This window comes from Antechinus flavipes, chromosome 4 (assembly GCF_016432865.1).
Source record: "Antechinus flavipes isolate AdamAnt ecotype Samford, QLD, Australia chromosome 4, AdamAnt_v2, whole genome shotgun sequence".
Taxonomy (NCBI): Eukaryota; Metazoa; Chordata; class Mammalia; order Dasyuromorphia; family Dasyuridae; genus Antechinus; species Antechinus flavipes.
Genome location: NC_067401.1, coordinates 429,242,740 through 429,265,010, shown reverse-complemented (window position 1 = coordinate 429,265,010; position 22,271 = coordinate 429,242,740). Strand labels below are relative to the sequence as shown.

The 22,271-nt window shown below is 32.4% G+C and overlaps 1 protein-coding gene across 2 annotated transcripts in view; it reads left to right on the top strand.

The window, feature by feature from the left end:
* The window catches only part of POU2F1 (POU class 2 homeobox 1), a 233,722-nt gene that overhangs the window by 124,908 nt on the left and 86,543 nt on the right, over positions 1 to 22,271 (top strand). For both annotated transcript variants that reach the window (XM_051999028.1, XM_051999029.1), the window contains exon 3: positions 17,933 to 18,033. In XM_051999028.1, the coding sequence (XP_051854988.1) occupies positions 17,933 to 18,033 (101 nt within the window). The remainder of the gene's footprint in view (positions 1 to 17,932; positions 18,034 to 22,271) is intronic.

Sequence of the window (22,271 nt, the reverse complement as noted above, 5' to 3'; positions counted from 1 at the left end):
CACTATTGGAGAAATGCAAATTTAAACAACTTTGAGGTACCATCTTGCACTTGTGAGATTGGCAAATATGACAGAAAAGAAAAATGATAAATGCTACAGAGGTGAGAAATTGAGGCACTAATACATTGTTAAAGAAATTGTGAAATGATCCAACCATTTTGGAGAGTAATTTGGAACTGTACCCAAAGGACAATCAGACTGTTGATGCAGAAATACCACCAGTGGTTCTGTATCCCAAACAGATTTTTAAAAAGAGAAAAGGACTTAGAGATACAAAAATAGGAGGGATACTGAGCACAGCTGTGCTGGCAGATTTATCTTGGCCTGTGGCTGCAGGGAGAAAGGGCTAGCACACACTTAGGTGAGTGCAATAGCAAGGTGCCACTGTTGACTGTGGGCACTTGCAGGAGAGGGAGAGTCCCTGGTTTCTGTTCCAGGGCAGAGAGGATAGCTGTAGTTTACAGTTAGCAGAGGCACCACAGGAAGCAAGATTATTTGAGGGGACAGCATAGCAAGGCTGGGGGCTATTGGTTGGACCTTGCAACAGACCTCAGAAAATAACAATCAGAAGTATCTGAGACTTGGGTCATCATTTACCATGCCTCAGGAGTACAACTTGATTAAACTTGTATCTGCTAAAAACAAAATAAAACAAAAATAATTAATTAAAATGAGTAGGTAAAAGGAAAAGAACCCAAGTATAGATAGTTACTATAAGGATAGAAAAGATCTGGGTTGACATTGAGAGAAAGATAATGGAGGTTAAAAAGCTACTTATTTTTCGGTGAGAAATGTCAAATGATCCCAAGTAGAAAAGAAATTCTTGGAAGAACTTAGAAAAGGACTTTAAAATCAAATGAGAGAGAGCAAGGAAAAAATGGGGGGAGGGGAGCAGTCCAAAAAATTTATGAAAAGAAAGCCATCCAACTTGAAATAGACAATCAGAAAAGGAAGAAAATTATTCCTTGATCGGGCAAAATGAACTAATGATGTTCTAAGACACCAAGAAATCATAAAACAATTTTTTAAATGAATAGAAGAGAAAGTAAAACATCTCAGAAAAACAACTAATCTATGTGACGAATTGAGAAGACATGAAATTACATGACATTTAAGTGTATAGTAATAAATTACAATTTTTCAAAAGAATCTTGATACAATATTATACAGTATTATAAGAAATTATCAAGAAAAAGTGTCCTGCAGTTCTAGAACAAGAAAAAGAAAAAATCCACTTCTTACCACCTGAAAGAGATCCCAAGACAAAAACTTAAGGGATATCAAAGCCAAGTTTTAAACTTTTCTAGCTTAAGGAGAAAATTTTGGAAGCAACAAGGGGGGAAAAAAAAAAAAAAAACCTTTAAATATGTCATGGAGCTATCATAAGGATTACATCAAATTCAGATCTTGGAATACATTATTCTAAAGAGCCAAAAAACTGGGGTTATGACTGAGGGTAACTTAATCTAGCAAATTTAAGGATTGTCTTGAATAGGAAATAAAAAACGTGGAAAAGAAAATTTAAAAATGAACATTTAATGAACAGAAAGATTTTCATGTTGTGACAAAAAGCCCCAGAATTTAAGGAAAAATTCAACATATAAAATCCAGAGGAAATATAAAGTAAACATTAAAGACCAATTATAAGAGATTCAATAATGTGAATTATTATGTGAAAATATTAGTAGTATTCTTATGATTTTCATAATTGTTGGGTAATTTGAAAGAAAGGCTTAGACAGAACTGAGTATGATGGAGGTGATTGTAAAAAAAAAATTGTAGAGAGAGAGAGTATCTCATGCAAATGAAGTATAAACAAATTAATACAAAAGAAGCTAGTGGGGAGAGATTGGGTACTGTTTGAATTTACTCTCCATGGAAATGGGTTAAAGGGATATACACACACATAAATATACATATGTGTATACATAAATTTATACAAAAGTCTTCTAAATTCAGAAAGAAATAAGATGGCAAGGAGATAACAGTAAAGGAGAGTTTTTTAGGGGGTGGGCAGATTAGGGAATAGGAGAGCAAGGTAGTGCATAGAAATAAAATGGAGGTGTAAGAATTGGATAAATATGGGGATAAGAATAGTGAGGAAAATACACAATAAATAATTGTAGCTTAGATTGTGAATAGGACAAATTTATCCTTGAAATGGAAATAGATTAAAAATTAAAATTCAACAATATATTGCTTTTAGGAAATATTATAAAAATGGATACATGTACAGATAAAGGGCAGGAGTGTAAAACTTTTTTAAAAAGCAGGGACAGTAATCATATTATCAGACAGAGTTAAAGTTAAAATAGACATAAGGAAAAACTACACTATGTGTTAGCAGTATTATTCAGTATTGTTTTAGACCTGAGTGGATACCTGCCAAAACAGACACAGTAACTATATGAATATAAACATAAATCACTTTTTATACAAATAAATTCAGATCCAAATAATTGAATTAATATTTAATATTCATGAATAGGTAAAGCTAATATAATTTTTAAATGATGATTTTACTCATTATTTATTTAGTATCATTCCCAATAATAACAAAGTTTATTTGGAAGATTGGTAGGTCAGGAACTTCAAAGAAATTAGGAAAACAGATATAAGGAAAGTAGATTAAGCAATATCAGACCTTGAACTACATTATAAAGGAGAAGAGTATTGTTGACGTATGAAAGATAATTTCAGTTATTTTAAATTAAATTTTTCTTTTACAAACAAAACCTATGTAGCCAAGATTAGAAGGAATGCAAAAAAAAAAAAAATTGAGGAGAAACTATTCATGGACAATCTCAGATAAGATGTGATTAGGTTGGAATCGATAGGAAATGATAGCTGATTGGTTTAGGAAAACATGGAAAGACTTGGACCTATGAAGGAAGATGCTGTCTACCTTCAGAAAACCTGATGATAGTAGAAATAATCATAGTATATGATAGGAATTTGCTAATATCTGATGCAAAAGAGAAGCCTGTTTAGGGAAGCAAGTGATGAGATTGTCCAGTGCCTTCTCCTCAAGATCCAGCCTCATAGTAGATAATGATTTTGCATCTTGTGAGACTCTAGAAGTCTTCACAGGAGGCAGGAGCAAGCAAAATTATGGCCAGAGAAAGTCCAGTCAGGAAGTAAAAGCAGGAAATTCAAGATCTGATACATATTCAAGATATGTATTTGAAATTTAGATTTAGTTATTTAGAGTCACCTAGGGGTTGCTAAAATTGGTCTGCTCTCTTAATCATTAACATAAAAATGACTAGGAGTTGAAGCTGTGTTCTGGTGATGTGTTTTTTAAGTCAATCTGAATAGAAAGTTATTACAGTTGAGAATAAAAGTTTGTATTAATTATAGCTAGTATTGGTTAATGCTTTGTTTGTAAGGCACTTTAGTTGGTATAATAAAAATCATAACATTAAATTGTATTTATATAGTACCTTTATTTGTCAAACATTATGTCATGAATTGGTTTATAGTATCCTTAGAAAAACCCTGTGAGGGGTAAAAGCTAATATCCTTTTTTTCCTTAAAAAACCAAATTATTCTAATAGCTTTTGGTGGCAGCTCTGAACTTTCTAATAAACAAGTTGTTTATGTTCAAAGTAATTACTATGATTCCAAAATAAGTCTTTCTCAAATACATCATAAAACTTCAAAATTTAGATTATAAGTAAATGTTTGAATTAGTGAAAATTCTGAATTATATTAAAATTAAAGCAAAACAATTCTATTGTTTTTCCAAGTTCTATGTTAAATTTTTTTTGGGGGGAAACATTGTACATTTGGTACATGATACTTTATAATGTGTGGTGACCATAAAAGCCCAAGATTATGCCACTAATTTTGAACTCAGCAAATATCAAACGTGTGACATTAAAATTATCATAAACTCTGAATTTATGGAATTTTATCTTAGTTTTATACTTGAGTAGATCTAATTCATATTAATTAGTGTGGGATCATGACCAATGGACTGTGTTTAATATTAAAGTAAGACATTGGCAGTGTTGTTCAATGGGTTGCCCCTTTGAAACACTAAAATATTAGTATATTAATTTAATACTTTTTCAGAAGGTTATTTGTGACCTTATTTTTTTCAGTCACCTTCACTGAGTCATAACCAGTACAGTGATCTATCTAACACCTGGCTTTTCTTCCCTATTTGATTGAGCTATCTCTTTTCAGAAATATATTTTCAAATAATATTTTTGTGCCATTTCACTTACAGCACTTAGGGTCACATACTGCAACTTACATGGCCACACCATGTTTCCATTATTACCTGCAATTTTGATTCTTTGAAGATTGTAGTATTCTATAATTTTTAAGTATTAGAAAATACGCATAGACATAATAGCTTTTTATGTCTTCTTGATTACTTTTTTTGGGTAGTAATAGAGTCTGTGATTTTTCTAGCTCTTACCTCATCATCATCATCATCATTATTGTTATTATTATCCCATTTCAGCCTTTTGGATTATAGTGTTCTGGGAAGGAACCTCAGAGTTTATCTAGTCCAGTCCTTACTGGAATCTCCTTAGAAACATTTCCCAAAACTTAAAATTCAGGCCTTGCTCCATCTTGGCTCTACCCCTTAGGAAGGCGTAATTGAGTTTACTGTAAGGGGAAACTTCCTAACAATTTGAGTAGTCTCACTGTGGAATCAGTTGTTTCATGAAGTGATGTTATTTACCTAAAAAATTAGAATTTGGCAAGTGAAAGCTAATGATTCCATGAGAAACCAAAAAAAAACAATAAAACAGAATTTTAAAAAAAATCTACACCTTTCTGTTGTTCCTGTTTTTCTCCATTTTGTGCTCATCTGCTATGCATTGTTCTTATCTGTCTGAACTTTATACTCATCTGCCACACAGGATTATCTAATCCACTTTCATATGTTATCCCTTTAAATATTTGCACAAAACTTATTTTCTCCCTATTATTGCCCGCCCCCCCCCACCTGCTTTTCTTCTTCAAGTCTGCTAAATTCAGCCAATTCTAATGCGACATGATTTCAAATTCTACCCATTTCCATGATTACCCTTGTCTGAAAGAGCTCCAACTTGTCAATGATTACTGATTAGTTCATTTTATAAATGCCTCCTTGGCATCGAAGTTTTATGGGAATTCAATTCAGTAAAAATTTATCAAGTGCTTTCCATGTATTAGCCACAGAGACATCCTCCCCTCTGAGAGAGAGAGAGAGAGAGAGAGAGAGAGAGAGAGAGAGAGAGAGAGAGAGAGAGAGAGAGAGACAGACAGACAGACCGACTGACCGACCTGGGGTGGGGAAGGGGGGTGATGTTACATAGAGGATTCTTGTTCAAGTAAGATTTGGACTAGATGGTTTACAAATTTTCTTCTAAAATAATTCTGACACTGAACCAGGCCAGTTTTATACCTCAGGAAGTCAGAGTAAGCAGAAAAGTAGAACTTCTTTGCTCAAGCAAAGGGATTATGTAGCAGGTCAGAATCTGAGTGAAACAAACAATAGAGAAAGGAAGCTTGCTTCTCCTAAAGAATTTTGAGTTTTTGGAGGGCAATCTCCAACTTTGGCTGTGGCTTGAGTCAAGTTTTTTCTTTGGCAACTATGTTATACTATCTGATGTGACTTAAAAACAAGTGCTTATTATAAATAGTCTTTATTTTCAAAATTTATTTCAAAAAATCTCATATAGACTTTTAAACAATATGAAGTAATTCTGATCTCTGGGTGGGAATTTATAAGCCATTGTTGTCATTATTGAAGAGTAAGAGGAATAAAAATCCCATTTTTTAAAACATCTCCATGCCAAAGGATTCAACAATACTTTATAAACAGATAAACCAACTATAGACATCATGTCATGCACCACTGATAAGTAGTCATTTATATACTGCCAACAATAAGCACACTTGTGCATGCACGTGTGCATGTGTTTGTTTAAGAAATAAGCATAACTCAGGAAGTGGAAAATATACAGGTTAATTGAAGTGGAAAATTTTAATCAGTTATACAGTAATTGCCAGTGTTACTATTGGGTCTTATTCTGTTAATTTCATAACTCGCCATCTTCCTGACATCTTTGGATGATCTTAACTCTGGAGTTATTGCTTACCCTTAATTGCAATGACCTAAGACGTTTCATGGTGTATTATCTGTTTAGGGAAGTAAAACCCTGCCAAAAAATCAAAGGTTTTTGGAACGACATTAAATTATGCTTATGTTCATGCTTGCTGCTAAAGTTAGTTGGTGTGCTTTTGGAATACCAATTAAAGAGCATTTTTTTCCCTATCTCCCTTTCCCTTTAATGGGGTGTGGGGGAAGGGGAGAGAGAAAAAGAAAACACTTGTAACAAATATGCATAATCTGTCAAATTAAATTCCCACATTGCCCATGTCCAAAAATATTTCATTCTACATTTTATATTTTATTACCTTCCTTTCAAGAATGGGGTCAAATTGTACATCATCAGCCCTCTGAAATTGCAATTGGTTCCTTCATTGATGAAATTACTTTAACTTTTAAAAGTTGTTTTCCTTTGTTCACTTTACATCATATCATAGAGATCTTCCCAGGTTTGTCCAAAACTATTCCTTTTCTCTTGTTTTTACAGTACTATAATAGTATTCCTTTACATTTTTATGCCATAATTTGTCCAGCTTTTCCTTAAGTGATGCCTTCCTGATTTCTAATTCTTGTTCTTTCAGTAACAGAAATTTGTTTTGTTCCTATAGATTCTCATTTCTTTGATCTCTTTGGGGTATAGGCCCAGCAGTGATATTTCTGGGACAAATAGTTTAATAACTTTAGAAAGAGAGCTCCAAGTTGTTTTCCAAAATGGCTGGACCAGTTCACAACTCCTCCTATTTGCATTAATGTGCTAGTTGTCTTACAACCTTTTCAGCATATCATTTTCCTTTATTGTTATTTTGCCATCCCAAGGGCAGAATATTTAAGTGATACTTTAATTTGCATTTCTTTAATTATTAATATTTCCAAGTGTTTTATATAATTATATATAATTTATATTTAATATAATTTAATAATTTATATATAACTATATAATTAGTTATAGCTTAGATTTCTTCCTTTGCTATTTGACCATTTTTGATCCTCTCTATCCCTTAGTTGGTAATTAGCTTTTCCCCTTTCTGTAGCTCTGAAAAGTATCTTAATTACCTTCTTAATTGTCTTTGATGTAATCTTTCATATCTGAGTCACATATTCAATTTGAACTGATCTGGTATTTTATTTTTCTGACTCTATAAAATAATTCTTTAGTAGTTTGATATGGTATTAAATAAATTAATATAGGAAATTTTATTGGCCCAACTTACTAATGAGCAATGTATATTTTTCCAATTATTTAAATCTGTTTTTAAAGAGTGTGTGTTCATATTGTGTATGTATATTATATATATTCCTATGTGTCTTGGAATTCCCAAGAAATTATATATTTTTTGTGATTGTTTTTAATCGTGTTCTCTTTTTGTTTCTTTCTCCTGAGTTTTGTTGGTAATACTGCATGCAGAAATGCTGATATTTTATCTGGGTTTATTTTATATCCCAATCCTTTACTGAAGCTAGTAATTGTTTCAGTTAAGTGTTATATTAGCTGCAGAAGCAACACTTGGTGTTTTTTCTTTGCCTGTGTTAATTACCTCAATTTATTTTTGCTGTTGCTAGCACTTCTATCACTATTAATAAGCAATAGTGTTGAAAATGGTCATTTTTGTTTTATCTCTGATCTTATTGGAAAGACCTGGTTTACCATATGTACATATATAAATACATACATATTGCCGGCTCTTGTTATATAGATAGGTTATCTATATTAAGGAAAAGTTCATTTATGCCTATGTATTTGAGTGGTTTTTTTTTTTTTTAAGTAGAATTAAGTGTTTTGTCAAGTTTTTTTCTACATCTATTAACATAGGCTTGAGTTATGTTGTTTTTGTTATTAATATGCTTACATGTAAAAGAGTTAAAATTACTGCATAAAGTTTTAAGCTTACATATGGTCATTTTTTCCAGAACATTTTTTAAATATAAGGTGTTATTGATAAATTTAACTGATTTATTTTAATACACTTTATAACTTGAAATTTTCCTCTCATCCACTTTGGGGGAAGTACTGTTTGAAACTAGGGCAGCCATCCCCTTCTTATTTTCTTTCTAATATAATCTCTGTCCATTGCTGTTGTCTGTATTGTGTAGCAAAAGACTCAGCATTGAGTAGAAATAAGGTATGCTAGACTGCTCTATTGTATCTTGTTTTTTAATTTATTTCTCCCCATTTCAAGTAAATCTTCAAAGTAGAATTTACCATCTCTTCCTTAGCCATCAATTATTTCACTTTAAGTAGCCAAGAGGAAATAGTTGGTTAGTCCTGCCTTTTAGATTACTAACGGAATAAATAGTAGAAAAACAAATAAATTGTGACCTCATGAATTGAATATGAGTAATTCTGGGTTTATTTCTTTTTTGAAAAATACCTTTTTATTGATAACTGTCATTTTGACATCATTTAGATTTCCTCTTGTATTTCTACTATTTCCATGTCCCTTAGAGCCATCCTTCGCAGTAGAGAATTAAACGGAAAGCAGAAAGTGTAAAAAGAGTAGAAAAAATTAGTCAAAACTGATAATTTTTAAAAATCAATTGATATTCTTTGTAATATTTGCCACTACTATTCTCCTATCCCTACACACACACACACACACACACACACACACACACACACACACACACAGAGTAATAGAGCAGAGTGACATGTTATCTTATTATCTCTTCTTTGGGGCCAACTTTGTTCCCTAAAATTTCACAATATTCATTTTTTACTATTTTGAGGTTCTTGTTTTCCTTTTTACATTGTTGTAGACATTATGTTTTATGGTTTTCTTGATTCTGCCTACTTTGCATCATTTCTTTCTTTGTATGCTTCTCTGTACTACCATGTTTTCCATTTCTCAAAAAAAACCCACAACCCACCAGTGAATGCTTCATTATAATTATGAACTATATTTTATGTAGCCATTCTTTAAGCATTTATTTTGTTTCTAGTTCTTTATTACCACAAAAAATACTATTATAAATATTTTGATGTATAGGAGGTCTTTGATTTTTATTAATGATCTGCTTTGAATATATACGTGGAATTTCTAGGTCAAAAGCTGTGAACATTTTAGCTACTTTATTTGAAGTACTTTCCAAAATGGTTGTACTATAATTCACAACTTCATTGACAATGTATTCTTTTTTTCCCACAAGTCTTCTAATGCCAACTAAACTATCCTTTACAATCCTTGCCAATTTTCTGGGTATGAGGTGAAATAGAAGCCTCTTCTAATTTCATTTATTTTATTAATAATTTTAGAGTTCCCTTTTATATGATTATTAATCATTTGCAATTACCTTGCTCATAAGAAAAAAATTGAATTTGAGTAAATAAAGAGGAAACAAAACTATCACTTCTTTCAGAGAATGTGATACTTAGAGAATATATGTTACCAACAAAGCTCAGCACAAGAGAAAAAAAGAGAAATCCCATTTAAAATAATTGTAGACAGTATAAAACATTGAAGAGAATACCTGCCAAGACAAAGCCAGGAACTATATGAACACAATTACCAAACACTTTTCACACAAGTAAAGTTGTAAACAATTGAAAAAGTATCAATTGCTTATGGATAGGCTGAACTAATATAATAAAAATGACATTGTACCTAACTTAATCTACTTATTTATTGTTATGCTAATCAAATTGTCAAAAAAAATTGCTTTGTAGAGCTAGAAAAAATAATAATTCATCTAGAAGAACAAATTGTCAAGAATATCAAGGGAATTAATGAAAAAAAATGCAAAAGAAGGTGACAGCCTTAACACATAAAACTAACTAAATAATGAAGTGAAAGTCATCAAAACCATTTGGAACTGGCTAAGAAATAGAGTAATGGATCAATGGAATAGGTTAGGTACACAAGAAACAGTAGTCAATGACTATAATAATCTAGTGTTTTGAAAACCCAAAGACTCCAACTTCTGGGATTAAGAACTCACTATTTGACAAAAATTGTTGGGGAAATTGGAAAATTGAATCACAGAAACTGGGTGCCCTGTACCACGATAAAGTTGAAATGGATTCATCATTTAGAAATAAAGGGTTATAGTATAACAAATTAATAGATCAAGTATAGTCTATCTGTCAGATCTATGGAGAAGGGAGGAATTTGTGACCAAAGAAGATCTAGACAATGTTGTGAATGCAAAATGGATAGTTTTGAATACATTAGATTAGAGTTTTTACACAAATAGCCAATGCAGCCAAGATTAGAAGGGAAGTAGAAAGGTATGGAAAAAATTTTTTACAGCACTCTGTTAAAGGCCTTATTTCTAAAAATATATAGCGAACTCACATTTATAAGAATACAAGCTATTCCCCAGTTGATTAATGGTGAAAAGATATGAAAAGACAATTTTCAGATGAAGCCATTTCTAGTCATATTTTTTTTTAAAGCTCTGACTATTGATTAGAGAAATGAAAATTAAAACAATGGCATTGTGAAATGATCCAACCATTCTGGTGAATAATTTGGAACTATGCCCAAGGTTATCAAACTGTGCATACCCTTTGATCCAAAAGGAAAAAGGACCAATATGTCTAAAAATGTGGGTAACGCTCTTTTTGTAATTGCAGAGATCTGGAAATTGAGTGGATGTTTATCAGTTGGAGAATGACTGAAAATGTTATAGTATTTGAATGTAATGGAATATTATTGTTCTATAAAAAATTGATGAGCAGACTGGTTTCAGAACAGACTTAGATGAACTGATGCTGACTGAAGTAAGTAGAATCAGGAGAACATTGTACGGAGTAACAAGATTATGTGATGATCAATTATTATGGACTTGACTCTTCTCAACAGTGCAGTGATTCAAGACAATTTCAAATAGACTTGGGATGAAAAATGCCAAATCCATCCAGAGGGAAAAAAGTTCCTATGGAACCCAACTACTTGCTCACATCTTTTGACCACTTATCTATTGGAGGATGACTTTGAGTTTTATATGTTTGTTTTCTATACATCTTAGACATTAAAACTTTATCAAAGCTATTTGATACAAAGACACTTCCTCAATTGACAACTTCCCTTCTTTTCCTAAAAGGAAAATCATTCATTTTATTGTGTGAAAGAGTTTTAATTTCTTGCATAAAAATTATATCTTTCATTTTTTGTAATTGCTTCTATAAGAGCAGCTAGGTAGTTTAGGGAGATAAGAGTGCTGGTTATGGAAATAAAAAGACCCGAGTTAAAATTTTATATCAGCAACTTCCTTGTTCTATGATCTTGAGCAAGTCACTGTTTGCCTCACTTTCCTCATTTGTAAAGTGAGCTGGAGAAGGTCCAGGAGCAACAATTGGCTTCTATCCTTTGTTTGGTTAAGAATTGTATCGCCTACTCATAGCTGGGGAGACTATATGATCTGCTTCTCCTACGGTTTTTTATGGTATGGTCTTTAATATTCAGTTTGTGTGTACATTTTGGTTTTATTGTGTTCTATAGTAGAAAATGCTGGTCTCTCCAAGTCTATTTTTCACTCTAATACTGGTTTTTATATGTTCTTTAAAAAATTCAAAATCTGTCTATCTACTTCAGTTTCCATAGTTAAAAACTTTCCTGACATTTATTGCTTTTCATCCAAAGTCCAGCCATTAGTCTTATTGATAGAAATGCATTGTGAAATACTTATTACTCTGTTTAGTTGGTATGACCAGATTAATTATTTATAAGATTCTTTGAAGATTTTTGTTTTTTTTTTCAGCCCTGCATTATATTTGAACCCCTGTATAGCATAAGCTGATATGAAAGTAAGCTAAAAAGTGATACAAAATCGCAGCCAGTATAGCACAGTTGTATGTGTGGTTTAACTATCTTGAGTTTTGTGAAATATATGTATCTTTTGAGTTTATTTGCATTTTGCACCTACTTCCTGAGAGCAAAATAGAAATGTTTATTGTTATTATTATTGTTACATATATGTTTAATGTATATTATTTGCTGTGTAAGTCACTCAATAAATATTAGAGGAGAATTGTTGCCTTGTTTCAGTTGTGTCCAATTCTATGACTCCATTTGGGGTTTTCTTGGCAAAGACACTGGAATGGTTTGCTATTTTCTTTTCCAGCTCATTTGACAAATGGAGAAACTGAGGCAAACAGGATTCATTGACTTGCTCAGGTGTCTGGGGAAATAAAGATAGAAATGCTTTGTTCTTAAGCATCTGACCTTTGTTTCAGGGAAATAATCTGTACACTTATGAATATAAATATACACAAAACATGTACAAAGAAAAGACAAGGGATATCCCTACCACCTAGTGGATTGGAGAAGTCCCTCTTATAAAAAGTGGTAGCTAAACTGAGCCTTGAAAAACTCTGAACATTCTAAGGATTATCTAATTTAATAATCTTGCCTTCTAGGCATAGAGATCAACTTGTGAACATAAAGACAAGAAATGGAATGTTTGTTTAAAAAAACAAACAAACCCCTTTAACTTTATTTTGAATGTGTTTTATTTATTTTCAGTGAATTTTACTAAGAATAATTGATGCTTTGTTGATTTTAGGCAACTTCAATTTTCATAGTTTTAATTCATCAGAATTTTGTTAAGTACCTATCATATGCAAGAAGTATACCTTCCTTAGCTTAACTCTATCTCCATCTATATAGACTGTCTCAGCCTACTTTGGACAAGCCAAATAGACTGTCTATAGAGATGTGTTACAATCTTACTAATAGGTATTCTTCATCCATTTGTTCTTTGCTGAATAAATGAACAGGATAAACTCCTTTGAATGGTTATAGATCTCTTTCTGGAAGTTCTTGCAGTATAATGTAACCAACACATTGACCTCTATAAAGAGAAATATCTGGAGGGTCTTAAAATCCCTTTCTTTCCTCAACTTGAATTCTGTATTAGATCTCTTCCCATAGGCAAATTCCTTTCAGAACCATGCATTTTTTTATGCCTTGTCTAATGCTTACTATCAGAAGATCACTGAAAAGGGATTATTTCTGTTGTATTTTATAGAAAATTAGATATAAAAACAAAGTAGTGTTTTGTTTTTGTGAACCAAAGAGTTGTCCAACCATTTGTTTTATGTCTTGAGTGTCTTTCCCTTCTCTGGATTCCTAGTCTATTGGACCCTCATCCTGATCTCTATTTGGCCACTGGACCCAGATGCCTCTGTGTTCATTTATGATGTTGAGTGTGTTAAAATGTTTCCTTCTCTTCGTTGTCCTTCAATAATCATCCTTTAGATAATAATGATGGTAGTTGCCATGCATGTGGCATTTCAAAATTTGCATAGTGCTTTGTGTATTTTATCTCATTTGAAACTCATCATAACCAAATGAAGTAAATGCCTGAGGGAGCTTGATGTCACAAAATTACTAAGTCTAAGAAAGAATTTGAACTTGGGTCTTCCTGAGGGTCAATATTCTGACCACTGTATCATCCAAAAGACTCTTTAGTTGGTCAGGTTTTCTTGAGATTGACTTTACCCTCTACTGCTTCTCTGTTCTGTGAGAAAATAATGATTCATTATTGTCCATGGTTCTTTATTTTCCTAAGATTTTATAAATGAGTTTGTTATAAATCCAGTTTTTCCTCTAGCAGTCATCTCTCTCTGCCTTTGTCTCACTCTGCCTCTCTTTGTCTCACTCTCCTTCTCTCTGTCTCTGTCTCTCTCTCTGTCTCTCTCTCTCTCTCTCACACACACACACACACACGCACGCACACACACACGAGCACGCGCACACACGCACAAATTAGACTATATATTTGCTGACCAATGTGCTTTCTGGTCTCTTTTGTTCTCTTCATGTGGCATTGTTTTGCATAACTGAATTTCTTAATTAAATTATTGTTGGCATCAGTGTCATTATTGATGTTTAATTCCAGCTTAAAACATTTCAAATACTTGTAATATTCTTTTCTATTACTATTCTTAGTGTTTTGTTTGTTTATTGGTCTTACTGATTCTGCCTCTAAAGAGTTAATAACTGAGTGAAAATAGTCAGCCATTTCAGGAATAACTCCTGCATCAGTAAATTCCTTATGGTATTATTTGATCTTACCACATCCATTAGCTACCACTTCTTTTTTCAAAGAAAGATATAGAGATATGTAGCTCTATGGAATCTACAGGTCTTTTGGCTTTTCTCATTTGTTCTTCTTGAACCATGCTCTTCCCAAATATTTCTTCTAATCCTCAGCTTTTCTCATGTTGCTTGATGTTACCAAGTATTAGTCAGTATGAACTGATTTGGAGAATCCTGTCAAACTCTTTAGAATTCCCTTATCACTTCACCCTCAGCAACCAATGCCTTTTTATAGACTATCCCTTGCTCTACTAATTTGTGTGTGTGTGTGTGTGTGTGTGTGTGTGTGTGTAATATATAATGTTATATATTATATAATTTATAATATAATATATATAATTAATGCCTTAATTATTATTTATTAATAATATTGCAACACATAATGGCGAAATATCTCTTGAAATGTTTCTTTTCTTGACCTCCCCAAGGGATACTTTTCATTTAGCTTCTTTATTCTGGTTTGTAACAAGAATATGTAAATTGAGATGATTCCACTTTTCCCAAAAGAAAGGAGAATCAAACAATGAAATTTCTTTTGGGGTTTTCCATGAAGTACAGTTACAATCTAGTACCTCATCATGACAGAAAGAGAACCTGTTCTTGAAGCTGCTGCCAGTTAAATAGTTAGTAACAGAAATAGAATTTAAGCCCACTTCTTCTTGCTCCAAATCTAGCCCACAAGTATACTAAATGTCACTGATGTGTGATTTCTTGCTGTCTCATTGTATGATTTTTTTCCCTCACTTTATTTTCTGACTTTGGGACCTAGAATATTGATCCCATATTTACCAATATGAAGCTGAAAATGAGCCTAGAATTGATCTTGACCCTGAATGATGGAGGGCCATGATTTCCAAACTACTCTGCGTGTCCTTGATGGCACTAGAGGCCATTTAGGCAAGTCTGCGAGATAAAAATTATTTATATTTATACTAATGTTATTTTCCCATTAAAATTTTCCTTTTTTCATCTACATATTTGAGAGCCTGGATTTTCTTCATATTTTTCAATATATCATAATAGATTAAGTACAGAGGCAAATATGAGAATCCAGCTTTTTATCATCAAGTCACACATTAAAGAGATTTGTAAAAATATGTAAAACAATGCCACTCATCTTGCGGGATTTTTGTTTTGAAATATATTATTTTCCTTAAAAATGTTAACATGTAACAGATTTGTTACTATTCTTTATAATTGAACTAAATATTTTGAAATATTATTCATTTTAATTTCTAATATGCAAATATTAAATATAAATAAAAGCTTTTTGGGGTTATCAATTTCTAAGAATGTAAAGGGATCCTGAGGCTAAAAAATTTGAAAACCACTATTGTAAAGGAAGGAGAGTCATTTGATTATGTGACTTTGGACAAGTCACTTAACTTCTCTGAGTATTAAAATAAAGCAGATGCTGTAATGGGAATAACTAATCAAAGCAGGATTCTTTGTCTATGAATGCACCTTTGTAAAACCCTTTACATACTTTAAAGTGCTATTTAAATGCTAAATAACATTTAAGTAAAATTTTACAAAACAAAATACAAATTAAAATGATGCAAACTAAGAACATTTGTATTAAGAAGCTCCAAATAGAAGGGTAAACAATAGAGAGGCTTATTGACTGTTTGTTAATGTGAGATTATAAGGCAAAAATCTAACCCCTTTCACTGATATCCCAAGAAGACTAATGCTTTTGACTGTGTTTTGGAAAGAAAGTTTCTTTTTATTTTGTGTGTATTAATGATGCATGATTGTATAGTTGGGAAGATTTTAATTCTAGAATGTTAGAGTTGAAAGGGACTTTAATTTATCTTTATTTTACAAATGAGGAAACTGGAATCTAAAGAGGTTTTGACTTACATAAGGTCATAGAGGAAAAATTCAGACTGAAACTCATATATGCTCTTTTCATTTATAATGAATAATATATATTAGTTATATCCCATAATTGGGTACAGCTCATATATTTACATTGGAAAATCTTCTAAATTTGAACATGCCTTTGATATCCCTTTTTTGAAAAACAGTTATTTGGAAGAGTCCTTTAAAATCTATCTTACTTGCCTGCCTTAAAATTTTCTACTTTGATGAGTTTTATCTCCAGATTTTTTTTCTTAGAAAAGTATCTATCTCATGAATCCATGCTTTATCAACTATTCTGTTCAGCATTTTTGTCAATCACTTTGATAAAGACTTCTTAGGTTTGTATATGAAACAAAATTGAGAGGGGTAGGTAACACACTTGGATGACAAGATATACATAGGTCTCAAAAGCCTGGCATGTTGGACTGAAAAGATTAATTTTAGTAAGGACAATTGTAAATTCTTATATGTGGGTTCAAAAAAAAATCAATTTTCCAATAACAGATCTTCTGGGGGTTGTAGTAGATCACAAGCTCAATAGAAGTCAACAGCAGGATTTGATAGACTAATACAAATTTAGCCTTAGTCAGATTACATATCATGTTCAGTTCAACAATCTCTCAATATAGGAAGCTAGCAAATATCATCTGAAAGAGATACCAGAATGATAATGAAGAGCCATGAGTCCATGCCATATACCAGATGGCATAATATTTATAAATCCCTAAGCATAGTGCCTGGCACATAGTAGGTACTTAATAATTCTCATTCACTTCCATATAATAAGCAGTTAAAGTAAGTGGACATGTTTACTCTAGAAAAGAGAAATCTTTTGAGAGGCAATAGAGCAGAGGAAAGAAACATGATAGCTATCTTTTCAGTAGTCTGAAGGGCTGTCAAGTAATAGAACAATTAGACTTGTTTTTCTTGGTTGCAAAAGGCAGAACTGGGAGCACTGTGTTGGATGTAGACTCAGTGGAAGAAGAAATACTTTTAATAATGCCAAAAGGGAACAGGGCCTATTCATTCATATATAAACACACCCTATGTGCTTTTTCAGATGTCCAGTTAAAAATCTAGACAAACTAAATCTTAGGATAGAATCTAAAAAGGTCTTCACTGCTTTTGGTGCTAATATCTTCTTTTCTTTTAGAGTTGAGTTTTAGGAACAGTGCTTTTGTCCTGCTTCTCCTCTTTGCCTTCCTTTGCCTGATTTTAGGTTTCCTTATCCCTCTATTCTTGGAGAAATCATTTTCTACATGATAGACAATACATATCAATATACAGTAGTAATCAGTCTGTCAAGCTGAAAGTTCCATTGGAGTCCCCTTTAATTATTCATATTTGTATCCCTCTTCTCCCCCTCTCCCACCCAAGTGTTCTGTCCCATTCAAGTCAATTACCAAGTATTTTTGGAATCTGCTTCCTCTTTTCCAATCCTACAGCCACAAAACCAAATTCTAACTGAATGACATCTATATTACTGTGATAGCCAATATTCTGCCAAGTATCTTAGACATGACAGTAATAATCACCCCCAAACATTCTTCCAGTTACATCACCAGTTTCTTAGCTGTGGTGGATCCCAGTTACTTTTTATGACAGATTTAAAGCCCATAAAGTAATTTTGTCTCTATATCCTTTTAATTAATTGCTTTAAGTATCCTATTTACAATCTTTCCAATAGTATACCTACTCTCTCTGGCCAAGGGATGCTTGAAAGAAAGAATGATGCTAGTTGGGGAGCTCCAGGGGTAGTGTCTTCTAGAGGAGCCTGACTTCTGTTAGTATCAGAAGATGGGAAGAACATAAGGTAGTGTTGTCCAAGATGCAGGGATATTTGTTAATAGGTAATTGAAAATAAAGGAGTTCCAGAAGGAAAAAGAATTGATGTATTTCTTTCTTTTTTTAGGTACACAGACAAATGGCCTAGACTTTCAGAAGCAGCCTGTTCCTGTTGGAGGAGCAATCTCTTCAGCTCAAGCTCAGGCCTTCTTTGGACACCTACATCAGGTAAAACTATCTGCTCAACTGGGAAAAGTTTGAGACAGAACTGGAAGTTGGACAGTACTAATGCATGGGGAAAACATTTCATAACATTTCAAATTTTCCTTTTTTTCAAAAGGATAATGTTGAGCATGTGTTAACAGAATTGATGTGGCTCTGTTAGTGGCTGTAATTTAGTAGGTTTTCTAGGCCATAGACCTCACAGCTGCAGGCAAAAAGATTCTCTTACTTTGAATATGTATAATAACTAAATTGCTTGTTTTGACAAGTATAAGGGCCAGTTGAGATGATAGGCCAAAACTAGATAAATGGATTTGGAACTGCCCTAGCATACTTCCTATCTCTACAAAGAAAGTAGCAATTTGCCCATAATATTATCCTATTAAGCTGTTTTATAACACCTTTGTTTAGAAAGTAATATAAGCCACTCCTACTTACTGGGCTAGCTAAGATGAAGCATAGTGTAATGTGAGGCCATGAGTGAAAAGATCCGGGTTCTAATGTGACATCTTGCCAATGGTTTGTTAGAGAAGTGCTTTATTCTATTGTTATTTTTTTTCTTCTCTTAAATGAGGAGAACTCTTTTGCCTATGTCATAGGATCAATGTGAGACTATAAAATAAAAATACTACATGTTTTTGTTGTCCTTTAGAATTTTACAAATGTTTGGGGTAAAAATAAAGTATCCTTCGATTTTGTTGCTCTAATGTTGAGAATTTTTGTTTGAGGCATGCAAAACAAGCCTTTGTTAAAGGACACATTTGTATTTCTAGAATTATAAGGATTTTTGTAGTTTAAATTATATTTCTCCATTTTTAAAATCTGGAATAGACTATTGATTGGATGACAGCACTTGTATTATAAAATCTGGGTAAAGATGAGAAAGAAATAAATTCTAAAATACTAGAAGAGATTTATAGTGATAAAGAAAATATTTCCTTGTTTCATTCTTTTGGAACTTTCACGTTCATTGTTGTTGTTGTTTTTTAAATTTCTATTACTTTGCTTATATTTCTTCCCTTGATTAAAATGGGGAGCCAATGTGCTATTTACAGGAATGTTGGGTCTTGGTATAATGATGCCGATTCATTTTGTCTTGGGCAAAAAAACTGAAGATATTTGCTAGCTGTTATCTTCACTACTGATGCTACTTGAAGGGCAGAGGCTTCAGAAAAGGCAAGCTCATTATTAAAGTGGTTTAAATGTTATCTGAGAATGGGATTTGATCTGGAACCTGGAAGATTGATTACAGTATATAAATGAAATGATCATCAATAGCTAGTAAGACTGTATTAATCCAGAGTTTTACAAAACTAATCAAAAAATTTTTTAAATCAGTAGGAAAAAGGGGGAAGAAGAAAACTTAAGTATGTCCATTATGCCATATAGCATAAATGGTAACAACAGTAAAAAATATCCAGAGGTTCCCAAGAGAAAAAATCCAAGAAAGATGCCAGTCATAGGACCTATGTCCTCAAAGGTTGATATTCAATTGCACAAATTAGTAACAAGCAAGTTGAAGCAAAAAAAATCCTTTTACATGAAAGTAAATATTACCTAATATGCATCTCTGAAGCTTGGTGGAATGAGACCTAGAAAAAAGGAAAAGACTGCAAGAATAAATCTTATTTAAGAATAGGGAAAGGGAAATCAACAAAGTGTATAGTGTATATTTAAAAGATATATCATAATAAAGTAAAAATAGAAGATACAAGGAAAGGATACAGACCTGAATAAGAGTTTAATTCTGAATGGGTCAAAATACAAATCATAAAGATAAATAATCACTATGGGGAAAAGAAGGATAATGATTAGACAAACATCATTATTTCTGGGATACAGTTAAAGCAATTCTAGAGGAAACATATCTGAGACACATATCAATAAAATATAAAATAGAATTAATGAGATGAATGTGTCATTTTAAAAGAGAAAATCAATAAATAAGCTTGTAAATTAGCACAAATGAGGAAGTAATTAGATTTGAGAATCATTGTACATGAATTGATAAAAACTAAAAGCCACTTCCTTGGAAAGACTAACAAAATAGATAAAACTTCAGCCAATATGATCAAAAAAAGTGGTAAAAAATAAAATGATGAAAAAATTTAATAAACTGAAACCATGACAAACAGAAGAGGGAAAAAAAAGAATATATAACAGATATACAAAGGCCCAATTACATTCGTATAAGACTGAAAAAAGAAATGGAATGTTATGCATTGATATAAAGAAATGAACAAAAGTTGAAAAAGATTCTTTAATCCCTTTATAGAAAATGAATTTAACTAACTAAAATAACTACTAAGAGATGTCACAGGGAGGGGTGTCTCAATGGACTTAGAGGTGAATGTGTTAAGTATAAGTATGTAACAGTAGTGACAGTATTAAAGGATCAATATATAAGGTATCAGAATTTAGAGATAATAAGCTCTTGGATTGGATCTTATTAATAGGAAAATAATACGACTTAAGAATATCAGCAGCTATAGTTTCCTATATGCCTACTCCCTTATGTATACATATAGATATATACTTCTATATAACATAACTATTGATGAGCCATCTAAACATGAATTTGCATCATCTTGGACAAGGTCATGGGAGAAAATGGCAAGCTTTCACAAGTGTAAACAATATATTACATCTTTCTCATTTTACAACTGTGTGAAAAATGGAGAGAATATTTAGATTTCGCTAATCCTATTGATTTTTTATTAGGAAGTAGTTTACATAAAGTTTGCACAGTACTTTACCTGTTATCTCAATTGATTTTCACAACACAACACTTAGGGGTTATTGTCATCCCCATCTTATGGATCAGATAAGTGAGTAGAGAAAGATTAAGTGACATGCCCAGGCAATACCTAGCTAGTATAAGTGTCAGAAAATGGATTTGAACTAAGGTTTCCAGACTCCAAGTCCTGCACTTTCTCTATTGTGCTAACTAGCTGCTCAGAGTGGATTTAGTAGAGCTTAGTGCTAACAATGTATCCATGTTTAACAGCCTTCTTAACATAAGCATCAAGCAATTCATGGAAAAAAGAAGATGAATGCTCACCAAAGTACTTACCACCTACGATTGGAGGAGATTCAGCAGAGTTCAAGCTAAAGAGAGATTTTTTTTTTTTTTTTTTATAGATGATGAGGGCTTCTAGAGACCATTAGATGAGACATGGGGTGGTTTACATGAAGTTATGGGTCATTTCAGAGGCCCCTAAAATCTATCTGTAAACAACCAAAAGAGTTGGTCCTGACTATCCACATAGGAATGACCTAGCAAATAAAGAATTGACCAGATTATTACACTCATTTCTTTGAAAGCTTATGAAGTTTGTCCTCATGAGTATGAACATTTAGAACACTTAGTGTTGATGGGCTTTAAGTGAGACCCAGAAGATCATAGATTAAAAACTGCAAGTTTTAAGCTTGATTTAGTCAGTCTATTTGAACTTCCTCAGAAAAACTGGATCATGTTTGTGAATGTCACCATTGTAGACTGCAAGCTTCCCAAAGAAACAAAAACTGAGATCCTTTGAGATCCAGCCCTCAAAGAAGCACCACCCCCCTCAAAAGGGAAGGAGACAGCAAGAGGGGAAAATAAGTTAAAAAAAAGACTGAAATGATCATTGATCTAAGAAGGAATAAAATTCAAGAGTCTTGATTATAAACAGATAAAGCAACAGAGAAGGTATTAGTAGCAGAAGGAAATAAGGCCTTTGGACTAAGTAAAAGAATTCAGGTATCTTATTAAGCAATGCAAGAAAAAAGGAAAATGAATCAACATCTGCTGAAGTAGAGAAATCTGTAGACTCCCAAAGGAAATATGGAAACCCAGCAAGATGAGAACTCTAAGAAGAGAATTTATGGACTTCACGGCAGAAATAATTGACAGAATAGAAAAACTTGAATTCACAATAACAAGTTTTACTAAGGAAACAAAAGAGGGGATAAGTGGGAATGAAAATATAGAAAAGTGAAGGACAAGCTAGAAGAAAAAAAGCAATTTAAAAGAAAGCATGATCTTTATACAAGAAATTATATTGTTCTCAAAAAGACATTCTGTAGAAACAAGTTAGTCTGTCTTAGAGACAAAAATTATTAGTGTTCCATTATAATGCAAGAAATAGTATTTTAAAACGGTACAGAATTTCTAAACAAAAAAGTATCAATTTTAAAAAAAAAAGAAAAAGAACAACCCAAATGTATAGATTGGGGGGAAGGGGGAGGGAGGGGAGAACAAG